Consider the following 23,784-nt stretch of genomic DNA (forward strand, 5'->3'; position numbering starts at 1 on the left):
TTTGCTGCATCCTATTTGCCAATATTTTATTGAGGATTTTTGCATCTGTGTTCATTAGGGAGATTGGTCTATACTTCTCTTTTTTAGTTGGGTCTTTCTCAGGTTTTGGTACTAGAGTAATATTTGCTTCCAGGAATGATTTAAGAAGGATTATTTCCCTTTCAATTTTATTGAATAGTTTGAGGAGTGTCGGCATTGGGTCTTCTTTGTATTTCTTGTAGAGTTCTGCAGTGAATCCATCTGGGCCTGGGCTCTTCTTTGTAGGTAAGGACTTAATTACATTTTCAATTTTATTGATAGAGATTGGGTTATTCAGCAGTTTTACATCCTCTTGATCTAGCTTTGGTACTTCATATGTTTCTAAGAATCTATCTATTTCTTCTGTGTTATCAAACCTTTGAGAGTAGAGGTTATCGAAATAGGTGTTGATGGTCTTCTGTATTTCTATAGAGTCTGTAGTGACCTTATAAGAAGAACCAGTGAAATTTGATTGAGACCTGTCTATTGGATGATAATTTTGATCAGGTTATATTCAGCATTTGTTGATCATCTAATTAAGAGAATGTAGAGTTTGCACATGCTGAGATCTTAAGGGTTAATGGATGTCCTGCCTACAAAAGTCTCAAATGGCTTAAAAAGGTTAATTTGATAATGTGGGCTAATGATATCCAGGAGGTCTATAATTTTTAAGTAAATTTAAAATCATTTCACAACGGAAAGTGTTGACTTGCCAAAGTCATATAGGTAGTATGGTGCAGAACAGAATAATTAGTTGAATTTAAGACTGTTATTCTAAATGTGCCTGTGTATGTATATGTATGTCTTTACTTCCTTTTCTGCTTTTTCTTTTTTTTTAAATTTTATTTAAGGAGAAAAAGAAAAAAAATACAGAAAAAGGGTACAAGTTATACAGAATTTCAGAAAAAATAAACATAGGAAATCACTAGTTAATAGATTACATATAGTTGTTCAAGTTACAAAATTAAAGCATATAAAGTGGACTTTCAAACAGTGAGACTGCAAGCAGTTCTGTTCAGTGATCCAACAAAACTCAGTAATATGGTTATCTATCTGATACACTTAAATATACATGCAGTTATATCCTTTAGAGCACTTTCTTCTTCTCTATTTTGTACAATGACAATCACACATTTTAGGTTTTATTACTCCCACAGTTCTTACAACTTTTTTTTGAAGAGAGTAAAACCAGATGTGACGACATAAAAGAACAGAGTCAGTCAAATCAAAAGGATGGATATAGTACATAATGTGAAAACAAAATACAAGGTGATCAACAGTGGTTACCATAATGCCTCTTACTGTGTTAAAAAGAATTGCCTATATCATCAGTTATAATAAAATTGAACAAAACAGTAAAGAATAAAACCAAAACATTGGAGACATCACAGGACTTAAAAAGAAGGCAATAGCCAACCAGAATGGTTGTCATAATGAATCTTACTGTCTTCACAGTTGTTGCCTATACTTTTGAACTTGGTACTATCAAGCAAAACAATAGAGGAAAATCAGTGAAAACAAGGTGGTGAGAGCAATACAGGGTTTCAAATCAAGTTAATAGGAAATCAAAGTGGGTTACTATAATATATCATGCTGTCTTCCATTCATTTTTCCCTTAATTAAAAAGATAAAAATAAAAAATAATAAAAAAGGAGATTAAGATAAAAGAGGGTATGACAACAAAACAGCGCAGGTCAAAACAACCATTTAAGCAAAATAGTGTTTCACCATAAGATATCCCAACATAAAAGTAGTTACCATAGTGTCTCTTTCCTTGAAATCTTTGAGTATAACTTCGTATACTGTAGCACCAAACATATCAAGACAATGTAAGACTATTCAAGAGAATGACATTTTACAGGGTATTTAGAACCAACTATCAGAAAATGAACAATGGTTTCTGTATAATCTAATTATCTATAAAAGTTTTGATTATATTTTCACATATAATAAAATCCAATAAGATACAACCTGTTAAGACTGATGGAGAAAGAAGAACAAAAGCTTGATGGGACTTCAAAACAAGATGATACTAAATCAGCACTAGCTATTATGATGTCTTGTTTTCTCCAAAATAGCTGTTCCTACCATCCAGTCTCCTCTGCCTCATTTCTGTTGAGCTTTTTCTGTTGTTTGTTGTTAGTTTATCTTCTTCATTTGTTTTTCTGCTCCATTCATTGTGGCCTCTCTGCCACTGTTTCTGGAATCTTGATATTTTTCTTTTTTAGAATATCCTGCAGTAGTCTCTGTAGAGTTGAATTGGTGGTTGTAAATTTCCCTAGTTCCTCTTTATCCTGGAAGCACCTTGTTTTTCCATTAATTTCTAGGGACAGTTGTGCAGGATATTTCAATCTTGGCTGGAGGTTATTATCTTCCAAAGCTTGAATTATTTCCCCCCATCCTCTTTGTGATTTGATGGTTTGTGCCGAGAAGTCTGCTGTAATTCTGATGGGTGTTCCCTTTTTTTTTTTTTTTTTTAATTCTTTTTTCTTTTTATTGGTACCGGGGATCGAACTCACGACCGCCTGCTTGCAAGGCAGGTACTTACGCCACTGAGCTAAATCCCCAGCCCTGGGTGTTCCCTTGTAAGTGATCTGTTTCTTGTCTCTGATGGCTTTTAGTATTCTGTTCTCATATTGAATTTCTGGAATTTTGATTATTATATGCCTGAGTGTAGCTCTGTTTGGGTTGTAGGTGGCTGGGGTCCTGTATGCCTCATGCATCTGAGTATCTTTACCTTGTGCTAAATTAGGGAAATTCTCTTGGATTATTTCTGTGAATAGCTTTTGTAATCCATTTGTTTGTGTCCCTACTTCTTATTTTATGTTCTTAATTCTTAAGTTATAGATCCTATCATCTTCTAGCCTTTGTGTTATTGCTGTTTGTTTTCTTGTTATTTTTAAGAAGTTTTTCATTTCATGCTCCCATATTACGAATCTGCCCTCCAGTTTAGATAATCTATCCTTAGTTTCTTTCAAGCTGTTATGCCAGCTTTTGATAGAGTTTTTAGTTTCCTGGTAATCTCTTTGAACCTTCTTCACGTATTCTATGTTTTCTCTATTTTCTCCATTAAACAATTCTCCCCTATTTTTCTGTTCTTTCATTGCACCATCTGCTTTTTCTTGGTGGTGCTTAGCATTTCTCTAACTATTCTACTTATGTCTTGCTTTATTTCATTGAATACTTCACTTTTGAACTCATGAGGCTCCGGAGATATAGCCTTATGTCTGTTGGTGCTGTGTCTGATACTGCATGTTTTCTGTCCTCATTCTCCTTTGCATTTACCTTTTCTGGATCAGTGTTCTCAGGATTGGGGGCCAAGGACCCTTTCTTGTTGCTCCCTCTTCCCATTCTTTTTGTTCCTTCCATACAAGCATATATAGGAGGCCCAGTTTTTTTTCTTTGTCGGTTACAGTTTGTTTGAATCTGCCGGCTAGCTGTTCCTGCCCACTGCAGTGTACAAGGGAGACACAGACCTGGGCAACCTCTGCTGGGCCCACCCCTCCAGGTCAGTCAACCTATTGAAGGCTTCACTGCTAGAGTGCACCATCAGGCTCTGGGGCCTGGTTTGGGCTAGCCTACTGGGTCTTAGTCAGCGGCGTCACCCAGGCCAAGCGCTCCGTACCAATTCCGCTTGAGAGGGGAATATGCGACTAAAGTCACTGCATATTCCCGCTAGTTTGCCTGGTCCCAGAATGTCCTCTTTTGGAGCCTCCTAGCCTATGGAAGGGTCCCAGTTCCTCTCACTCACCACAGGTTGATGCAGTGCTCCCCACTAGTTCTGCTCTCAGCTCTGTTTGCCGATTCCCTACTTTCAGAGCTTTCGCGCGTCTCTCTCCCTGTTGTGCCTATTTGAATGCTGCAGTGGCAGCAGAAAATTCAAATCGTGGCTTCCAGAGGCACGGGTTCCAGCTTCCGCGCTGAGATTTTATCTGTTTCAGTTATAGCACTGGGATTGCATTTCCAGTTGGTTTCTTTCAGCTTAATTCGTTCCTTGGTTGGCAGGGTATATCTCCCCTTGCTTAGGACTCCTCACACTGCACCATTCCTGGATTCTAAGCTAGGTATCTCAGAGAGCCTCTGTAGCTGCAATATCTATTCGCTATGTTCTCCTGGAAGCGCTTTACTGCTTTTTTTAACCAAGATCACAAATAATAGCAAAAGTAAAAACATAAAGCAAAGTTTTAGTCAATCCTCATATTTACATCTTAATTGTACTTAACATTAGCCATCTTTTTCAAATTTCTTTCAAATAAGCTTGTTTGCTTTGTGTAGTATTTATTCTCTGAGGTCTCATAATAAACACTAAGTGAAAACAAGGTTTTTTTCCTATTTTATTATAACCTTATATTTTATTATAAACACTTAAATATATTTTATAATTTATCCATCTTTATTCAGTTCTAAATGTAACCATTTAATTTGCTTTTTGTTTTAATGTAGGTTATTTTATGATGAGGCTTTTGCTATGGCTAATGACCCCTTGGAAGGCTTCCATGAAGTAAACCTTGCTTCGCCTACTTCTCCAGACCTTCTTAGTGTGTATGAATCAGGGACTCAGGAGCAGATTACCTCACCAAGTGTCATCTACCGGCCACATCCTTCAGCTTTATGTTCTGCTCCTGTCCAGGCTAATGCATTGGATGCTTCTGATCTTCCTACACAACCCGTGTACTCATCCCCCAGACATTTAAATTGTGTGGAAATATCTAATATCAGGTAAAAGATTAAAAACACTTATTTTGAATGTTCTTTAAAAAATGAACGGTTTGCTTGGTTACTGTAAGCTTTAGAAAATTTGAATAATATAAGCTTGCCCATACGAAGCAATATGTATCGGTGTTATAGAGCAGTGATTGACAAACTTTATGTAAGGGCCAGGTAGTAAGTGTTTTAAGGTTTGCAAGCCATACTGTCTCTGTTCCAGCTGTTCAGTTCTGCCGCTTTCAAGTGGGAAAGCAGCTGTAGGCAGAATTTAAATGAGTGAGTGTGACTGTGTCCCAAAAAACTTTATGTATGAAAACAAAATTTAGAATTCATAATATTTTCACATACTACTACATACTATTTTTTAAAATTTCAATCATTTGAAAACATAACTATTCTTGGCCTCAGGGGATTTAGGAAAACAGGAGGCTGGCTTGAGTTAGCCTGCAGATTTTAGTTTGCTGACCCTTCTTGTGGAGTGACACTATTTAGTGGAACTGTCCGTGATATGTTTTATTTCTATGGTAGTATGTGTGATAGCCCATAGCCACATGTGGCTATGAAACTCTTGAGATGTTACTTGTGTAACTGAAGGCTTGCTGTTAATTAAATATAGAAGCTACCAAATTAGATAGTGCAGTTCAGAGCTATGGTTTATGCCATTTCTACTGAATGTGTGCTGATTTCTGAAAAAACATTTCTTTTACAGCATTCATGTTCCAGACCCAGCATCTTGTGGTACCTCAGGAGTTTCATCTGGGCTAACTAAATTAACTACAAGGAAGGATAGCTGTAATGCAGAGAGGGAGTTTTTACAGGGCGCTACAGTCACAGAGGGGTGTACTGGCAGTGAAGATATTTTTGGTTTGAGTACGGATAGTCTGTCCCGTTTACGAAGCCCATCTGTTCTGGAAGTTAGAGAAAAAGGCTATGAAAGATTAAAAGAAGAACTCGCAAAAGCTCAGAGGGTAAGAAAACATTTTTTATTCTTTAGAAATTACTTTGCGATGAGGTAAATCAGCTCATAAACATCATCATTACAATTCAGCACTTGTCCTTCACGTATGCCCAGCTTTAGCTCCTGTTTTGACAGCATATGGAAATAATTGAAATTGGTTCAGAAGAAGTCTCTTCTAAGATGATTAAGGGGAAAAGTGAGATTCTGAAACTCTTCTGTAACTCCTATATTGGCTTCTTTTTGTTTTGCATTATGTGTAATGCAAATTTAATAGGTTATACTCCATAGGTGAATTTTTCACTTATAGGTGATTGACTCAATAGTCATTTCTGTGAAGTCATTGAGTATAGTTTACTTTGTTTTGAGGAATTGTTTTAGTAGCATCACCTTTGTTATTTTGCTGGGGTTTTTATATTTTCTGTCTTATCTTAGAGAATTTTCTTTTCTTAGTAAATTGTCCTGTTTTCCACTGGGTCTTTACAATTTGTTGACCACGTCTTACTGTTTCTGGGACTATCTTTAAATTTCAGAAGGGAATATATAGCATCAAAAAGAGAGAAAAGTTTCAAATGAGCAGTCTTAAGCTTCCACTTTTGGAATGTGGAAAAGATAGTTAAAACCAGAGCCAGTAGAAGGGAGGAAAATTAATCCTAAGGCCAGAAATAAACAAAATTGACAAGAAAAAAATGAATGAAACAAAATATTTGTTCTTCAAAAACAATGAAATAAAACTGACAACCCTCTTGAAAAGTGGAGCCAAAAGCCCAAAACCAAACACAAAAGCACCACCCTAAAAGCAGAGGATACAGATTAACAGTAGAAATGAAACGGGCTATCACTGCAGACCCTACAGACATCAAAAGTACAATCAGGGAACAATATGTACATAAATTTGGCAGCCTTGGTAAAAATGCAAAGGTACATTTAGAAAATTGAGATGATAATGCAAACATTCTGTAGGTGTTGTTTCCAGCATACTTTATGACATTTCACAAGCATGTATTTCATCCTCTCCCAAACATTGTAGTCTCTCAAGGGTACAACATTTTAAAATCCTTGGTGCCTCACATAATGTAATACAGTGTCTCTTTGTAAGTGCTTCAGTGAATCACAGATGGTTAAGAAAAACAAATATTCTCATTACTTAACACTTTTTGTTAAAATATATTTTATTAGGCTTTTAAGTCTTTTTCATTAGGGAATGAACATGTGAGTTATGGTTATACTTTGCTTTTATAATTTGTCTTAGACTTTATTGTCTTTTAGTGAAATCATAGATTATATAGAAGCAGACTATTGAGTTTATATACCCATCTTTGAAAATACTTTCTATTTACTTATTGTTCAGAAAAGATCGATAATCAACTGGAAATTTCTTCTGAAATAAGTACTGTTGAGATAATAGGAATGATGTGTAAGTACCTATAAAGGGTAAATTTTATTTTGAGTACAAGATAGTTTGATATTTTTAAGTCCTGAAGTGAACTAACTTGAATCTGAAAAGCCTTTCTGATTTATGGCAACTTGTGAGTCAAAACTATGTCAGCTGCCATTTTGAAATTCTTATTACTTTCTACAAAACAGTCCAGATAGTTGCCATTTTTCATCTTTTGCTTTTAACATATTTTTGTTTTCTATTTAAAGTGAGTTTCTTGAGGGTAATACATAATTAGCCTTGCTTTTTTATCCTTTCTGATCCCTTCTTTTAATTGGCGTGTTTCATTCAATGTGATATTTAATGTGATATATGGTTTGTTTAAATGTATCACCAGCAGGTTTTCGTTTCTGTTGTTTCATCTGATCCTTTTTTCCCTTCTCCTTTTTGCCTTCTTTTATATTCTATGTTTTTATTTCTTCTTACCTTCTTTGCCTATTGGCTGTATATTTTTATTGCCTTAATTAAGTAATTACTTTAGGGTTTATAGTGTACATCTTTTACTTGTTACTATCTATCTACTAGTGATTGCAGTACTACCCTAATACAGTATAAGAACCTTAAAAAAGTAGATGGGATATTTTCCATATATTTCTATATATGTTACTTGTTATTATTTTTATATTAAACAGGTACCTTTTAAAAGGATTTAAGTAATGAGAATATTTATTTTTCTTTATATAAGTGTCCATATAGTTACTGTTTCTGGTACTCTTACTTTCACATGTATTTAGATTTTCAGCTGATACCATTTTTCTTCTGCTTGAAGTACATGCTTTAACACTTGTCTGTGCTCGCTGGTGGTGAATTCTTTTAGCTTTTTGTATCTACTTTTGGGTTTTGAAAGGTATTTTTATAAGGTAAAGAATTTAGGTCGGTATGTTTTTTTTTTTCCTTTCAGTAATGTTGTGCCAGTGCCTTCCATAGCATGTGTTGTTTCTCACAAGAGAGCTGCTCTTATCCTTACCATTTTTTTTGTGTATGATATTTTTTTTTCTCTCTGGCTTGAGAGTTTTCTGTAAACAGTTTGATTATGGTTTGTCTTGATGCAACTTTTGTCATTTGTTTTTGTGATTGGGATTTGTTGAGCTTTTTGAAGGTTTGTAGGTTGTTAGTTTTCATAAAATTTGACCTTAATTTCATAAAAAAGTTTCATATTCTTCCTTTAATCTCCACTCATTCTTGACTCCTATCACATATACATTAGACCATGAAAAATTGTCTCATAGCTTACTGGAGTTCTGTTCATTTATTTAAAACTCTTTTCCCTTTACATATTTCTGTTGGGTAGTTTCTTTAGTTATGTCATCATTGTCATTATTCTTTCACTCTTCAATTTCTGGTCTGTTACTTTTATACATTATGTTATTAAACCTACACAGTATATTGTTCATCTCCAAACTTTGATTTGAATCTTTTTTATATTTGCTTTCTTTAATATGACTGGTCTTAGGTCTAGTTTCTAGAATATAGGGAAAATAGGTTTAAACTTTTCTAACCTCTGATCTCTAAATAGTTACGTAGTTCTCACCTTTAATTGATTTCTGGAGGATCACTGTTTTTTTTGTTATACTATGTTTGATGTCTTAAAAATTGTTTCATTTTTTTTCAGTTTTTTTAGTTGTGTCAGTGGTTGTCAGTCGGACCCTTTTGACTGTATCTTGATTGGAGGTAGAAGTTGTGTTTGTTTTTATTTGATTATCTTATCACATCTAAGTAACCTCACACAAAAACTCTGTACTTCCTCACACATGCTTCAGTTAACTTGGGTTTCATGACTATAATGATGCACATGTTTTTGGTCATAGCTTTATATTGAGCCTGGCAGCAACAGATCTTTACTGTATGTAGGTGGGGCCTGCCACATCATCATAGACTTTTAGGTGCAGGCATGCAGAGAGAAGGATGTAATTCTTTGGCTTTCCACAGGTTGTTGCTAAAGAGCAGCTTTTGATGGAATTCTCAAGTGAAGCAGGGCTTCAGAATGTCTTTATTAAAATGTAGATTTTTATACTCCATTCCAGATCTATTGAAACAGAATTATTGTGTTGAAATTATTGATATTTGTAAATACACATTTTCAACAAGCTTCCTTATTGATTTCTGTGTTCACTAAAAAGGTCAAATCTGCTGTTACACATAGGAAATTACCATTAATTTATGCTTCCCTGAAACAGAATGAAATGACTTGGAAAGTAAAATCTAGTAGGGTAGCTTGAAGCGAAAGTCACTGACAAACACATCCATGTACTAGTTACTATGGGCCTACTAACTGTAACCAAGGATATTTATAAACATTTTCTATATTCTTTCATTGACATACATTTTCTGAATGACCAAAGTGCTCGTACACAGCATTCTTTTATTGACATTCATTTTCTGAATGACCAAAGTGCTCGTACACAGCATTGCTGGATTTCACATCATAATTCTTTTAAAGACCCAAATAGTTCTTAAACTTCACACCCTTCTGAAAAATGTAGCACACAAAAGCAAAACTTGTTATCTTGTTATTAACATTGATAGACTTGTCAACCTGGATTGTGTAACATAGCAAGTCATTAATCTGAACAATTGTTCTTCAGTATCTTCTGCTGTTTCACCTAGTTATGGTTTTAGCCCAAAGAAGAATATGTGCCACCTTTTTTGAACTGCAGTTTTCCCTAAAAGTTCATGACAGATATCTTTTTTTTTAAATTTATAGAGAAAAAAAGAAAGGACGTGAAAAAACAAAGCAGTAAAAGGGTACAAGTAATAGAGAATTTCAAGAAAAAAAATATACAGTAAGAAATCACCAATTAATAGGTTACATATTTTCTTCCCAGAAACAGTTGTCCAAATTACAAAATTAAAGCATATAAAGTGGACATTCATACAGTGACATTGTAGACAATTCCATTCAATGATCCAATATGGTTTTCCATCCTGCGCGCTCGAACATCCACCTTCCTTTCCTCTCTTTTTTTATAATAACATTTAGACTTTTTGGGTTTTATTACTTTTACGGTTCTTACTACTTTTTTTGAAGAGAATAAAACCAAACGTGACTAATCAAAACAGAGTCAGTTAGAACAGAAGGGTGGGCATAGTACATGATGCAAAAATAGAATACCAGGTGATCAAAAGTGGTTACCATTGTGCCTCTTGCTATTTTTAAATTGAGTTGCCTATATCATCAGGTATAATCAAAACAGTACAGAACAAGACCAATAAAACCTACAATGGAGACCTTACAGGACTTCAAAAAAAGAGTCAAACCATAATGGGCATCATAGTATATCTTATTGCCTTGAAAGTGGTTGCCTATACCCTCAAACTTGATACTATCAAACAAAATAGAATATAGAATAATCAGACAGAACAAGATGGGGAGTGCAATACTGGGGTTCAAATCAGGTTAATAGGAAAACTAAGAAAGTTACTATAATATGTCCCGTTATTTTTTAATTTAGTTTTCCCTTAATTAAAAAAATGAGAGAAAATAGATTAATTTAAAAAAAAGGGGGGGAGATTGAGATAAGAGAGGACACTGTAACAGAACAACGCAGATGACAGATATCTCTTTAACAGGCAGCAGGATCAACTATTCACCTATAGTAAAAGTTTCTTAGCTTTAGCAAATCATTTGCCTCTAAGAAGGCTTTTAATTCAGTTACATTTGATGAAATGTTGGTCTTGGATAATTGCTTCTGTTCTTTTTGTTCATGGTTTTTTTTTTTTTTTTTTTTTTTTTTTCTCTGTTGAAAAACTCCAGAGGCTTGTCTTTTAATGCAATATGCTTAGTCTCCATGTGGCGAAGCAGTTATATGGCTTCGTTAGGTTAGCTGGTCATCACATATTATACAATGCAGGCATGGAGAATGTGAATCACTGTTGCAGTGAGCCCACAGTCGATAGGATTCTTGATTTTTCTTTAAAAATGCAGCTTTCTTTCTGTTATCAGTCTTAATAAGTCTTGTGCTGTCTGTTTTGTTGTTGTTGTTGTTATTGTTTTGTTTTTGTTTTTCCAAGAAGCTCTCTAGTGATGTTCATTTTTTGATTCATTTTTGTTTAAGGTTAACTTTAGGGTTACCAAAACTGTGACTGAGACAAGTGTATGGGGTGAGGAAAGGGGTATGGACAGAAGTATTAAATACAGTGTGTGGGCTATGGATGGACTTATTTTAGTCCTGCCACCAGATATGTGCTGCTGAAGTATATCTGCTGCTAGATTTACATTAGCACTTGCTGATCACTGATACTGTTTCGGTGTAAGTCTGCAAGCAGTTCATTCATTGTGACCTCTGTAGTCAAATCTCTCTGCAAATATTAATCTGTATTTGCAGGTACTCCCTAGCACTAGCATCACCGCCTCTGCTCCACTTCAAATATCAAGTATTAGATTCTTGTAAGGAGCATGCAGCCTGGCTATCTGAGTACCCAATTCATGGTAGGGTGTGAACTTCTGTGAGAATCTAATCTTGCTGTTGATCTGACAGGAGACAGAACTTGGGCAAGAATCAGTAATGGGAAATAGCTATAAATATACATGAAACTTTGTTTACTTGCCCACCACTCACCTGGTACTGTCACCTAGTTACTAGCAGGTCACTGACAGGACAGTGACCAGTATTATGGGTTAGATAACACGGTTGTGGACAAGTTTTAGTGTTTAGCAGTGAACAATTTTTAGTATTTAGTGTGAGATTTTATGCCACTTTGATAACTGGTTTCTTTATGCCTCTTTGGTGGATAGTAGTACCTTCATGAATGACAGATATATTGCTTTTTTGGATTAGAAACTTCTAATTATTTTTGTGTCCTGAGGGAGATTCTGTGAGTTTTGTTATTGTTTGTTGTTATTTGCTTCGTTATTCAGTTAGGCCAGGCGAGAGACATTTTTAAGGTCTTACAAGCTTGTAATACTTTGTGGCCTACACATGAAGGAAACTTGGGCTGGATATAAAATATTCAACTCATGTTTTTTCCCCTTAAGTATCTTTTTTTTTTTTTGTCTTTTTCCTTATTATCGGTACTGGGGATCGAACTCACGACTGCCTACTTACAAGGCAGGCGCTTATGCCGCTGAGCTAAATCCCCAGCCACTCCCCTTAAGTATCTAAAAAATGTTACTTCATTGTTTTCTAGCATAACTGTTGTTTGAATTTTAAGAAAAGTTCGACTTTTTTTTTTTTTTTTTTTTTTTTGGTGGCAATACTGGTAATTGAATCAGTGGCCATCCTTATCCACTTAGAAGTTTTTTTGTTTTTAAAGTTTGAGAGAGGATCCCCTTCACTTTCCCAAGCTGGCCTTTTAACTTGCTGTCTGCCTGCTTCAGTCTTCCAGGCAGCTGGGATTATAGGTATCTTTTGTTGGTGGCCATTCAAAATCCTTTCTTCTAACTTTTTGAAATGTGTCATCTTATTGTGAAGTAAACAGCACAGCAGAACTTCTCGCATTTATTCAGCTATAACCACATATTTGCCTCTGTTTACTGTATTTACATTAATTATATTTCCTTGGACTATTCTTTGGATTGTAAGGTGTTCCTGTGAAGGAGAAGGTAAGCCAGGGTCAGTTTCCCCTTGGTTGTTTTGATGTATTTGTGTAGCTATTTCTGTCTTTCAGTGGTAGGCCTTTTTCAAGCAAGTTTTCTTCCCTAACTCAGTGTTTCTGAGATCTTCACGGGCTTCTTGTTCCATTACTAGATATGTATTTTCTCCTTACATTTCCTGTGTTTCCTTTGGAACTTTGCTATCCCTTTCCTCCTCTTATATCTGATTCTTCTTTCTCTTGTCTTTATTGTTTTTGTCCTGCAGTGTTTTGTTTTGTTTTTTTTTCCCTTAGGGTGAGATTTATTCTTTGGAAAGGGGTCCTGACCGACCACTTACGAGATGCCTAGGAGTTCAGGGATTCACAGCCTGCTGGGTGGAATATTTTGGGTTTTGTCTTTACATGGAAGTGGTGCATGTGAAAAACTTCTGCTTTTTTTCATTTATTCTCAGATTTGGTCTCCGAGGTTTTTCTCCAATGATAAACTACACTCATTTCAAGGAATTTGCTAGTGATACTTGTGGTCTGAGTACCTATTCACTTCCCTTTGATCCCTTCTGTTCAGCCATTGATCGTGCATTGTGGACAATTTAGGCACATTACTTTATATTTGGAATTATCCTTTAGCTAGTTTTGTTGAAGATGTGATTACATTCTTCTGATTGTCCTAGTTAGTATGTTTGGTTTTCAGGAGTTGACTTTGGGATATTAAAAACTATACTACCACCACAGTTGTAAGACTGACTGACTTTATTAGTGCAATTGTGACTGAGGTGCTTGAATTTTTTGAATAGGTTAGTTTGAAAGTTCAGACTACTTCATATGAAATGGTGTATTTTAATGAAGGATTTTTTGAACATCTATTTGTGAGCTATAGAAAAGTCTTATATAAACTTAGGATGTAATTTTTTGTTATTGCCATTCTTATGATTTTTAAATGCTAATATGTATTGTTTACCTCACTACAACGTGAATTGTATATAATTTCCTCATAGAAATTTTACAATAATTATAGTACATGAAATTATATATAAATAAATGATTTTAATATAAATGTGAAAAAGTCACTGAACCTTTACTGATATTAATAAGCATAATTTTAAAAATTTCTTGCTTGATGGAAATAAATGTTGTTCAGAGAAAAGCTAAGGTAAAAAGAAATAATTTTATTATTTATATATAATATATAATTATAGTTAGTCTTTGGATACTTTGTGAAAGGAATGTGAAAATTTAGTTTTGGGATTATTTGTAATTTTAGGCTTGTCTAATTGTCTTTCATGTAGCAAGTAGTAGGTAATCATTTTCACTGTGAGCATATGGAAAAAAGACAGTATGAATATTTTGTGAATTTGTTAGTAAAGATTTCATTATAATATATTGACTAACTTCAAACTATGGAGATGCAAAATAAAATTACTGATTTTTCATAGGAACTGAAGTTAAAAGATGAAGAATGTGAAAGACTTTCAAAAGTTCGAGATCAACTTGGGCAGGAATTGGAAGAACTCACTGCTAGTCTGTTTGAGGTTGGTCTGTTTATGTCTTGGCCATCAGAACATCTCATCTTTTATATACTGGTAGACTTATTTTTTGAAGGAATCTTGAGAAATAGGATATGCTTAGCTTTATGTATATTCTTAAGCCCTCTAAGCAAAAATTAGAGTAAAATCATTAAGCAATATAGAATCTATAATTTAAAATGAGAGAAAGGAAAATATGATAGGGTATTTTGAGGAATGTTAGAAGTCATACCTTAGTGTCTCCTGTTACTAGAATCAAAATTTCTACCTAACTAGATCAGTGATTCTGAATAGGAGTGTCACTGGTACAGAGAAACAGGAGCGGCAGATGTGTGTAAGAAAAAAAAGAGGCAGGGACATTGATTATCAGAAAGAATTTGTTTATTTGGGTGAGCAAATCCCAGGAGTGTACAGTTTGGATGCTGGCAAGTCCAGGAGCTTCAGGGTGAATTGAGAAGCTGGAGACACGAGATGAGCTAGTTCCAGTCTTGAGTCTGAAGGCCTGAAAACCAGGAAGAGGTCCTATTTCAGTTAGAGTCTGAAGGCAGAAAGGAGTTTGTTAATGTAATCCTTTTTGTTCTATTTAGTCCATTAGCTGATTGGATGTGACCTACTTACTTGCTAGAGGACAGTGTATTATTCAGCTGACCAATTTAAGTGCTACTCTTAGTTAAAAACACCCTCATGTAAATACTCAGAATAACGTTTGACCAAGTATTTGGCCATCCATGATTTAGTCAAATTGACAAAGTTAACCATTATTCTAGGCTTTAATTCAAAAAATAAAAGTCATTTTGACAACTTAGAATATTTCTTGGGGTGGGAAAGAATTGGATTAAGACCTTGAGTTTTTAGAAAGTTCTTATAAAAATATGTTGATGTGTTACTGTAATGGCTAATGCTATTATTTCTTAACATTTTTTTACCTGAAAATTTGTTTATAAGGTTTTTATTGTAATAAAAATATTAAGGGAAATTTTTATTTCTGCAACATGTATTTCAGTTTTAGAAGTATGCAGAAGAAGAAAAATGAGCAGAAAGAAACTTCTCCCTCTGTAGCAGTATACAAGGGGCCAGAAATACAGCTTGTGAAATTAGTAAAGTACATCTAAAAAAAAAATAACATGCCTAATCCTATGCCTAATCCAAAGGAAGTTAATGCCCTCAACACTATGAATGCTGTCTGGGAAAGAACGTACATTGATTAAAGATGATTTCATTAATGAAGAAAGTTGTATTGAAACTAAGTGTTTATGAATTACAAAGAATGCTAAAAGCTTTTCTGTAATCTTAATTGTACCTTCACAATCTTAATTTACTATTGTCTTAGGAAAATATTTTTGCTTGCGTTTTATGTGTGTATACTTTTAAGAGTTAAAATTACTCAGAATAGACTTAATTTTTACACTTCTGGTATTCCTAACATAATTTCAAATTAGGAGTCTGTTATTGTGCATGATGAATAATCTTCAATATAATTATACTTTATATTGTAGCAAAATTGAGTGTTTTAGAAGTATCAAATATGGACAAGAACTCCAGACCTAAGAGCTTCAGAGTTAGTATTTTCTTATAACACCTCTAGTTTTGAGATAACGTAAAGCTAAGCCATTTGAAAGAATGCTTTATGAAGTAGTCTGTACTTATGTGGAAAAAAGACCTTAAGGTAATTTTTATGTTTCATCAGCTACTTTTAGTATGTTTCTGTGATGTGCCTTATATATTCAACAATGTGGTTAAGTGTAAAGATAGATTGTTTTAATTTCATATGCAAAGAAATAATGAGGCATAGGAAGACGAATAAGATGTGCTGATTCTCAGATGTATAACTGACTCTTGCTTTTAGGTTCTATGAAAATCATAACTGGAACTTTTTGTCTCAAACCGCAGTATAGGAATCATCATGGGACCTCTCCCTCATTCAAGCCACATTCAAATTTTTAGTAGTCTTGTGGTGCTATTTCCAAACTATTAAGCAAACTGTTTTCAAAGGCACTGTGATTCCTTTTTCTTTTCCTTTTTTTTTTTTTTTTTTTTTTTTTTTTGGTATTGGGAATGAAACTCACAAACTTGTGCTTGACAGGCAGGCACTATGCTGCTAAGCTATATCCCTGATGGTATTACGACTTCTTACCTAGACCAATAGATGCCAGACTTCTTGATCCTGTACTCTTTCAGGAATAGAAAAATTTGAGCATATACCTAATGCTCACTGACAGTAGCTTGTGTACCAGGCACTGTTCTAAAAGCATACATTTTATTTACAAATTGTATACATATGCCAATGTATATATATTTAAAATATGAAATTAAAACTTTCATATTAAAATTTCATCAAGATGGCACGGTGTAATAAGATACTTAAAATTTTTGTGATATAAAATATTTTATTCTTACTGAAACATTTCTTACATATGTATTTTAATATATATTTAGTGAGGATTATGAATGTTACTTGTTTTTGAAATTTTTATTTTAACAATTTATGACTCTGATGATGGTCCAATCTAAATTTTAATATTTTTTTTTGTTTTGTTTTTTGGACTGGGGATTGAGCTCACAACTTTGTGAGCTCAATGCTGTGCTGCTGAGCTGTATCCCCACTCTAAATGTTAATTTGAAAGTATTCAGCATTGCTGGTTGTTAGAGAAAACAGTTTTAAACAGCACTTAAAATTCCATTTTACCCCAAAAATAATGGCTCTCATCAAGAAATCAAATAATAACAAATACTGATGAGACTGCAAGAAAAAAGGAACACTTTTATACTGTTGGTGGGAAACTCAACTAGTAGAATCACTATGAAAATCAGTATAGAGAGTCTTCAAAAAGCAAAACTAGAAGTTTCATTTGACTAAGCTGTTCCCCTTCTAGGTATCTTCCTAAAAAAGTTAGTCATCATATTACAGTGATACATGCATACCCATGTTTATAGCAGCACACTTCAAAATAACTAAATCTTGGAAGCTGCCCGTTTGTCCATCAACAGACGAATAGATAAAAAAATATGATATTTAACAGTAGAATACTGTACTACTCTGCCACAAAGAAAGATAAGCTTGAATCATTTATAAAAAAAAAATGGTTACACCGTGAGACCATAGTGTTAAGTGAAGTAAGTCAAATGTATGAGCTTAAATGTCATTTAAATATTATAAATATTTATAATTTGAGGTTCTTACATGAGAAACCTAAATTATAAATAAGGAGCAAAATAAAAGGTAGATTAGATAACAGGAAGCAGGGAGAGAGATCTTTCTCAAGTGGGAATGGGGTAGTAGAAAGAACAGGCATAAAGAAACGAATTAAGATGTAGTTGTACCAACTCCATATAAGGAATAGAAACACATTCTGTACTGCAAACATAAAAAATAAGGCTATGTATAAAAATATTGGATATACTATTGCTGGTACACCCAGACATGATCCATATGTAAGAAGTATATCTTTTCCTGTAGTTAGTTGTATACCAAATTTCAGATCAGTGAGACTTCTAGAAGATTTTTTGCAGAAATCCTCTAGTGAATTTTTATCTTCTCTAATACTGTATTAGCAAATAATTTTTGCAAATTAGTAGATGTTGAAGATGTTGCCATTGTAACATTATTTTTAAAATCCAGAGGACTCTACCCCCTTTATTTGAATTATACTAGCCTGATAAGGAAAAAATTATATTTTCAAATTTTATAAGTATAAACCAAAAATGTATAGATTAGAAACCTGCAGATTATAGCCTGTAGATGAAGGGAGCCAATTTCCTTTTGTCCAGCCTGTGAGATAAAGAGGGTTTTTGTATTTTTAAATGATTATGGGGAAAATAGTATTTTGTAACATATAAAAATTGTATGAAATTTTAAACACTGATATATAAAGTAGAAGACAAATGTAGTTAGAGTAACTATTACCACAGAAATTTGTTAATGGAAACACTACAGAAAGAAGTAAAATCTGACATCAGTTTTATAAAGTAAGTATGTGTGAGGAGAGCACATGGTAGTGTGTCTACATGCAGTTCAAATTGTTATCAACTTAGAACAGTAAAATAGAAAGAAAATGTTTAGTGTAAATCCTGTGGTAGCTAGTAAAGAGGAAGAAGAAGAAAGTATTCTAGAAACACAAAAATCCCTTCTACACTGCTAATGTGAATGTAAACTAGTACAATCACTATGGAAATCAGTACAGAGATTCCTCAATGAATTAAAAATAGAAATTCCACTAGACTCAGCTCTTACCCTTCTGGATATCTTCCTGAAGACATCATAACACAGAGATGTACTGTATTCATACCTGTGTTATGGCAGCACTATTCATAATGCTAAATCTTAGAAGCAACCTATACACCCACCAGTGAATGAGCAGATAAATAGGGTATGTTCACAAAGGAATTCTAACCCATAAAGAATGTTTGAGTCATTTGTAGGAAAATATATGCATCTTGAGACCATTAAGCTAAGCAAAATAAATCAGACCCAGAAGGTTAAACGTTGCATGGTTTTTCTTACATGGGACACCTGAAGTACAAATAATTTAAAGACAAAAATAAAGATTAGAGGGAATATGGAGGTAGGTCTTGAAGGGGATCTAGGGATGAAGAGATGGGAAGGGAAGTGGGAGTAAAAAGGATTAAGATGGGTTATGTATGTGTACCAACTCCCCATGATGAATGTATTCATTGTATATTCTCAGTGTATTAATAGCTGGGCATGGTGGTACATACCCATAATCCCAGCACTCAGGAGGCTGAGGCAGGAGAGTTGTTGGGAGTAGTGAGTTCAAGGTCAGCTGAACTATGTAGGGTAATGGTCTCAAAAAATTGTGTGTGTGTATAATATATATGGGATTAAGATAACACACACATATATATACATTCCAGTTCACCACAACAAATATATTTATTATGTGCTATAAAATATACTTAAACATTTTTTAAAAACACATTTCTCCAGGCTTAGAATGGCAGTGGACATGTTGGAGGAAAAGATTGGCAACCTCCAGAAATCCAGGTTAAAGAAAGAAGAACTTGAGAGAGTTTGGGGCATTCAAATAGAGAAAATGGTCTACATGATGCTGGACAGGGTGGTGGAAAAGATCCAGACTCACTTGGATGACTTCAAGATTCCTCAGAGTCTAGTTAAATCCCTGGAGTAGAGCGAGGTGAATGATGATGCAGCAGCTGAAAGAGCCAGCAGGACCACCCTGGCAAGCGAAGCACGAGGCAAGGCTGATGTCGAGATAGTGGTGATGGAGCTGTACAAGATGATGCAGAGCATGCTGTTCAAAGATGCAACCCAGAAGGACAACTGGAAGAGGTTTGTAAAGCAGCTGAGGAAGAATGTGAACACCAAGCCAGTCCCTAGTCATCTGGATACTCCAAAGAGAGGTGGCAGAGGTCTTGGCAAGCAGTCAGGAAGCTGATGGTCGTGGGCCTCTGACATGATCTGAATCATGCTGCAGGCTTTAGGAGGCAACTGTTTGAGAGAAAGAAGTGCACCTCCTGTGGCTAGCTGGCCCACAGCTGATCACCATTCGTAAGAGTCTATCTACTGTTGAGGCTGGGGGCAGCCATTGCCAAACAGCTATGAGTACCTGTAGTGTCAGCAGATGAGGGCATGTTAGCAGCTGCTGTTACAGGAGCTTGGCATCCCAGAGGAAAGCCTGTATGCCCTGGTTCCCACCAGGATTGGCATGACAGCCTTGAAATGATGCCAGCATCAAGCTCCAGTCTTGTAATCTTTCAACTCTTTCCATTTATGGGGATCCTCAGGTGATAGACTATGACACTACTAAGGTGGACAAGCTAGGGTGGATGGGCTGCAGTACAAAGATTGGAACAACCAGATTGGGACTCAACCCTTGGCCGTTGAGGAAAGAGCTAGTTTTGAAGATTCCATGTCCCCAGGCTCAAAATACGTATGACCATGTGCCCTATAGTTCCTTAATTTGTAACATCTGTGCTCTGAGGAGTACATCAGGCAATCAGGCCAGCAGTCCTGGAAAGCTTGGGAAACAGCACAGATTTCTCCTGCTCCTCCATTATTGGACCCTCATACCAGCCCTAACCATGATGTTGGCTCAGATGTCATGTTACCACTTAATCTGACGCACCAGCGGGCTTCAGAACCTACCAGGCACTTGAGATCTCTGTACCTCAAATCACAAGAAAACATGTGGCTTTTGAAGGAGCCTCCCAACCAATGAGCCCACCCTTTGTCCCTTACCAGATCTCCTCTGGTGCCCTGTGGAAGCCCTGGGGCCTTGTGGCTGGCCCAGGAAATGATGCAGGAGGATATAGAGGAGGAATCTATATCTGCATAGGGAGGTGCTCATGTTGAGCTAGTGATTGTTTTAACTCCATATCTAAATGAAAGTATACTCTTTATTGACATTTTCATGGAGAACACAGATCTCAGATACACTGAGCAATGAAATTCCTTGACCAGTTTTTAACACAATAGAGTTAAAGTGACTTTAAAACTATCTTTTTATTATTTTGCTGCAACAGTGTCATCAGACAGAGGCTCCTGCCTCTGTCCTTTACCTGGGGGCCATTATTTCTACTAAGGGGGCTGGGGATTTAGCTCAGCGGCATAAGCGCCTGCCTTGCAAGCAGGCAGTCATGAGTTTGATCCCCGGTACCGATAAAAAAATAAAAACACAAAAAAACAAAAACAAAAACCCATTATTTCCACTAAGACCAGTGTTCCCATGTCTACACTCCCCTCAAAAAAACCCTACAAAAACAGAAACTATATCACCACAAAAAATAAGAAAATAAATTGAAGAGAGGGATAGGAGAACTATATAACTGAAAAAATTTACCAAGATGGCAAGAATAAATCTGTACTTTACATGAGCTAGACTACTCAGTCAAAAGAGTTCTTGAATTGATAAGTAACAAAAACCTAACTATACTATTTATAAAATATGAGGATACTCACAGGATTTAATATAAGGATACTCACAGGTTGAAAGTAGAGGTGAAAAAATACTTCCAAGCAACTGGTAACCAAGAGAGCAAGCTTGGACAAAATAGACTTTTAAGTCACAACTGTCCTAGACACAAAGACTAAAGGGTCAATTTGAAAGGGATGTGTAACAATTAAATATACAACCAGCATAAAAACACTTAGATCTGTAAAGCAAACATTGACAGATTTGAAGAGAGCAATAGCAAAACCGTAATAGTTGGAGACTCAGTAGTCTATGTAGTGCATATATCATTCAGATAGAAAATCAGTAAGGAAACACTGAACTGAATAACAGATCAAATGGACAAAATGTCTGTCTATCTAATTTTATCTTTGTGTAAAATAAAAGAACATTCTGTAAGGTGAGTATGACCCTAATACAAAAGGCACAAAGAAATCAAAAGAAAAGAAAAAAAGTACATGTCAGTATTCTTAATGCATGTAGATACAGAAATCACGGTAATACACTATTAATAGATAAATATGCGATCACCTTAAAGCAATCAGTATAATACATTACATTAATAGATAAGAGTCACATGATCATGTCAATAAATGAAAATATTTTACAAAATTCATCTGTTCATAGTCAAAGTGCTCAACAAAATAGATACTGAAGGATTGTCACTCCACACAGTGAGGAGCATATATGAAGAACTCAGCAAATATTGTAATCAATGAGAAAAAACCAAAAGTTTATTTTTTCTAAAACCTAGTACAGGGCAAGGATGCTCACTCTTCACTTCTACTTAATACTGGAGGTCCTAGCAAGAGCAATTAGACAAGATAGAACACGAAATAAAAACATCTGTTCACAGATAACATCATCTATAAAATCATAACAAAATCATAAAGATTCAGCAACAAAGTTAGAACAAATATGTCAGTTTAGTAAACTTGTAGTGTACAAAAGTCAGTGGTGCTTCTACACTAAAGAAAATGAAAACAGTCTCATTTTATAGAAATATCACAAAGTAGCAAATACTTAGGAACTTAACCAAAGAGGTGAATGATTTGTGCACCGAAAATTATAATTCACTGATGAAGAGACTTAAAATACAGATATGTGAAAAGACATCCTATGTTCATGGGTTGGAAAAATTAGTTTTTTTAAAATGTCCATACAGCTGAAAGTGTTCAACAGAATGAGTGCAGTCCCTTTGAAAATTCTAGTGAAATTGTTTATAGAAATAAAAAAATTCTGGAATTCATATGGAACCCTACTGTACCTAGATCTAAAATGTCCCCTAATGACTCATGTATTGAGAAGTGGAGCTTTTAAAAGCAGTTATGTCATGGAAGTGATATCCTCATCAGTGGATTGATCCTGTTGACAGATTCATAGTTGAATGTGCTTCAGGAGGTGGGGCCTGTTCAGTGGAGATGTGCTATTGGAGTTGTGCTCTTGAAAGTAGTATTAGTTGGGCTTCTCTAGAGAAACACAAGCATATTTTTTATTCATTTATGGAGATTTATTAGTTGGGCTTACCTGATCAGAGGCAGGAGAGTCTATTTGTGAAATTAGAGGTGAAAGAATCAAAATGGCCACCTGTGCACCAGAGAGCCAGATGACCTTTAGGTGCTCTGTGCCAGAAGATGGAAACCACAGAAAAGTGACATCAAGATGCAGCACCAGTCAAAAGTTGTAGACCTATGATCACTAGAGTTGTAGGTCCAATCTGTGCTGAAGGACTGAAGAAACTGGAGATCAGTGTTCAGAGGTGATGGCAAAAGGAGAGCTCTTTCAAAATGGGGACAATTCCTTCTTCCTTTTTTTTTTTTTAAGCCTGTTGGTTGGTGCCACAAATATCCAGGGTGGTTCTTCCCTTCTGTTTGCTGATCTATGTGGCAGTCATCAGCAGACACCCTGAGAATTTTGCTCCACCAACCTTCAAGGTACTTCTTAACCCATTCAGTTTGCATGCCATGATTACTGGTCACAATCCACCCTTTGTCAACTTGACATCCTGACACAGCTTTTTAAATCATACCTAATCTCAAAATACAATAGCAAATTTTATAATTATGACTGTGATGCAACTGTCTTGCATATAAACAGAAATACACTAATTCTCCTTTTTTGTGTGTGTGATGTCTGCTTTTCTCCTGACATTCTGTAACTTAAAATACTATAATGTAGGCGTAACTGTGCTAAAGTACTAATGATAAGTCAATCAACATGATATAAAGAAAAAATATATATTATTAACATATATGTATACATGCACAGAAGTACCAACAAAAATGGAAAGAAATACTCATGACAATCACAATTGCCATTTTTTTAACTAGTCTTATGCAGTTATAGCTGGTATTTATAAATAACATCTTCTACTTATTGTATTCCCTTGACCTCCAGCAAGCACCTCAGCATGTTTTGGTCTTTACTTGGTAGGGTGATCAATACTTTAATTCTTGAAAATTTTGAGCCATCCTGCCTACATTGGGTCATTGTGTTTCCTGTTGACCATTACATGGCATGGTAATATTGAGAGATGGTTCAGAAAGGAAAAGGCTTCTGTCAGGATACGCTAAAATGACCCCAGAGAAGTAGAAGCTAATATTTAAACTCTGGTCACTTTGGGCTTCTCATGCCCCTTAGCAAGCTAAAAATGAGGTAAGATGATGTTGGGGCAAGATTGAT

At 35.1% G+C, this 23,784-nt stretch overlaps 1 protein-coding gene across 5 annotated transcripts in view; it reads left to right on the plus strand.

Moving 5' to 3' along the window:
* The window catches only part of Rab3ip (RAB3A interacting protein), a 66,402-nt gene that overhangs the window by 20,808 nt on the left and 21,810 nt on the right, over positions 1–23,784 (plus strand). For 4 of the 5 annotated variants that reach the window (XM_063255126.1, XM_063255127.1, XM_063255128.1 and 1 more), the window contains 3 exons: positions 4,462–4,737; positions 5,435–5,693; positions 14,084–14,179. In XM_063255126.1, coding sequence (XP_063111196.1) covers positions 4,487–4,737; positions 5,435–5,693; positions 14,084–14,179 — 606 coding nt within the window. In that variant the 5' untranslated portion in view covers positions 4,462–4,486. Of the gene's footprint in view, positions 1–4,461; positions 4,738–5,434; positions 5,694–14,083; positions 14,180–23,784 lie in introns of those variants that run through there. The other variant, XM_063255130.1, reaches the window with a different exon arrangement.

This window comes from Cavia porcellus, unplaced genomic scaffold (assembly GCF_034190915.1).
Source record: "Cavia porcellus strain 051 isolate PalLab524CR breed Dunkin Hartley unplaced genomic scaffold, mCavPor4.1 scaffold_8, whole genome shotgun sequence".
Taxonomy (NCBI): Eukaryota; Metazoa; Chordata; class Mammalia; order Rodentia; family Caviidae; genus Cavia; species Cavia porcellus.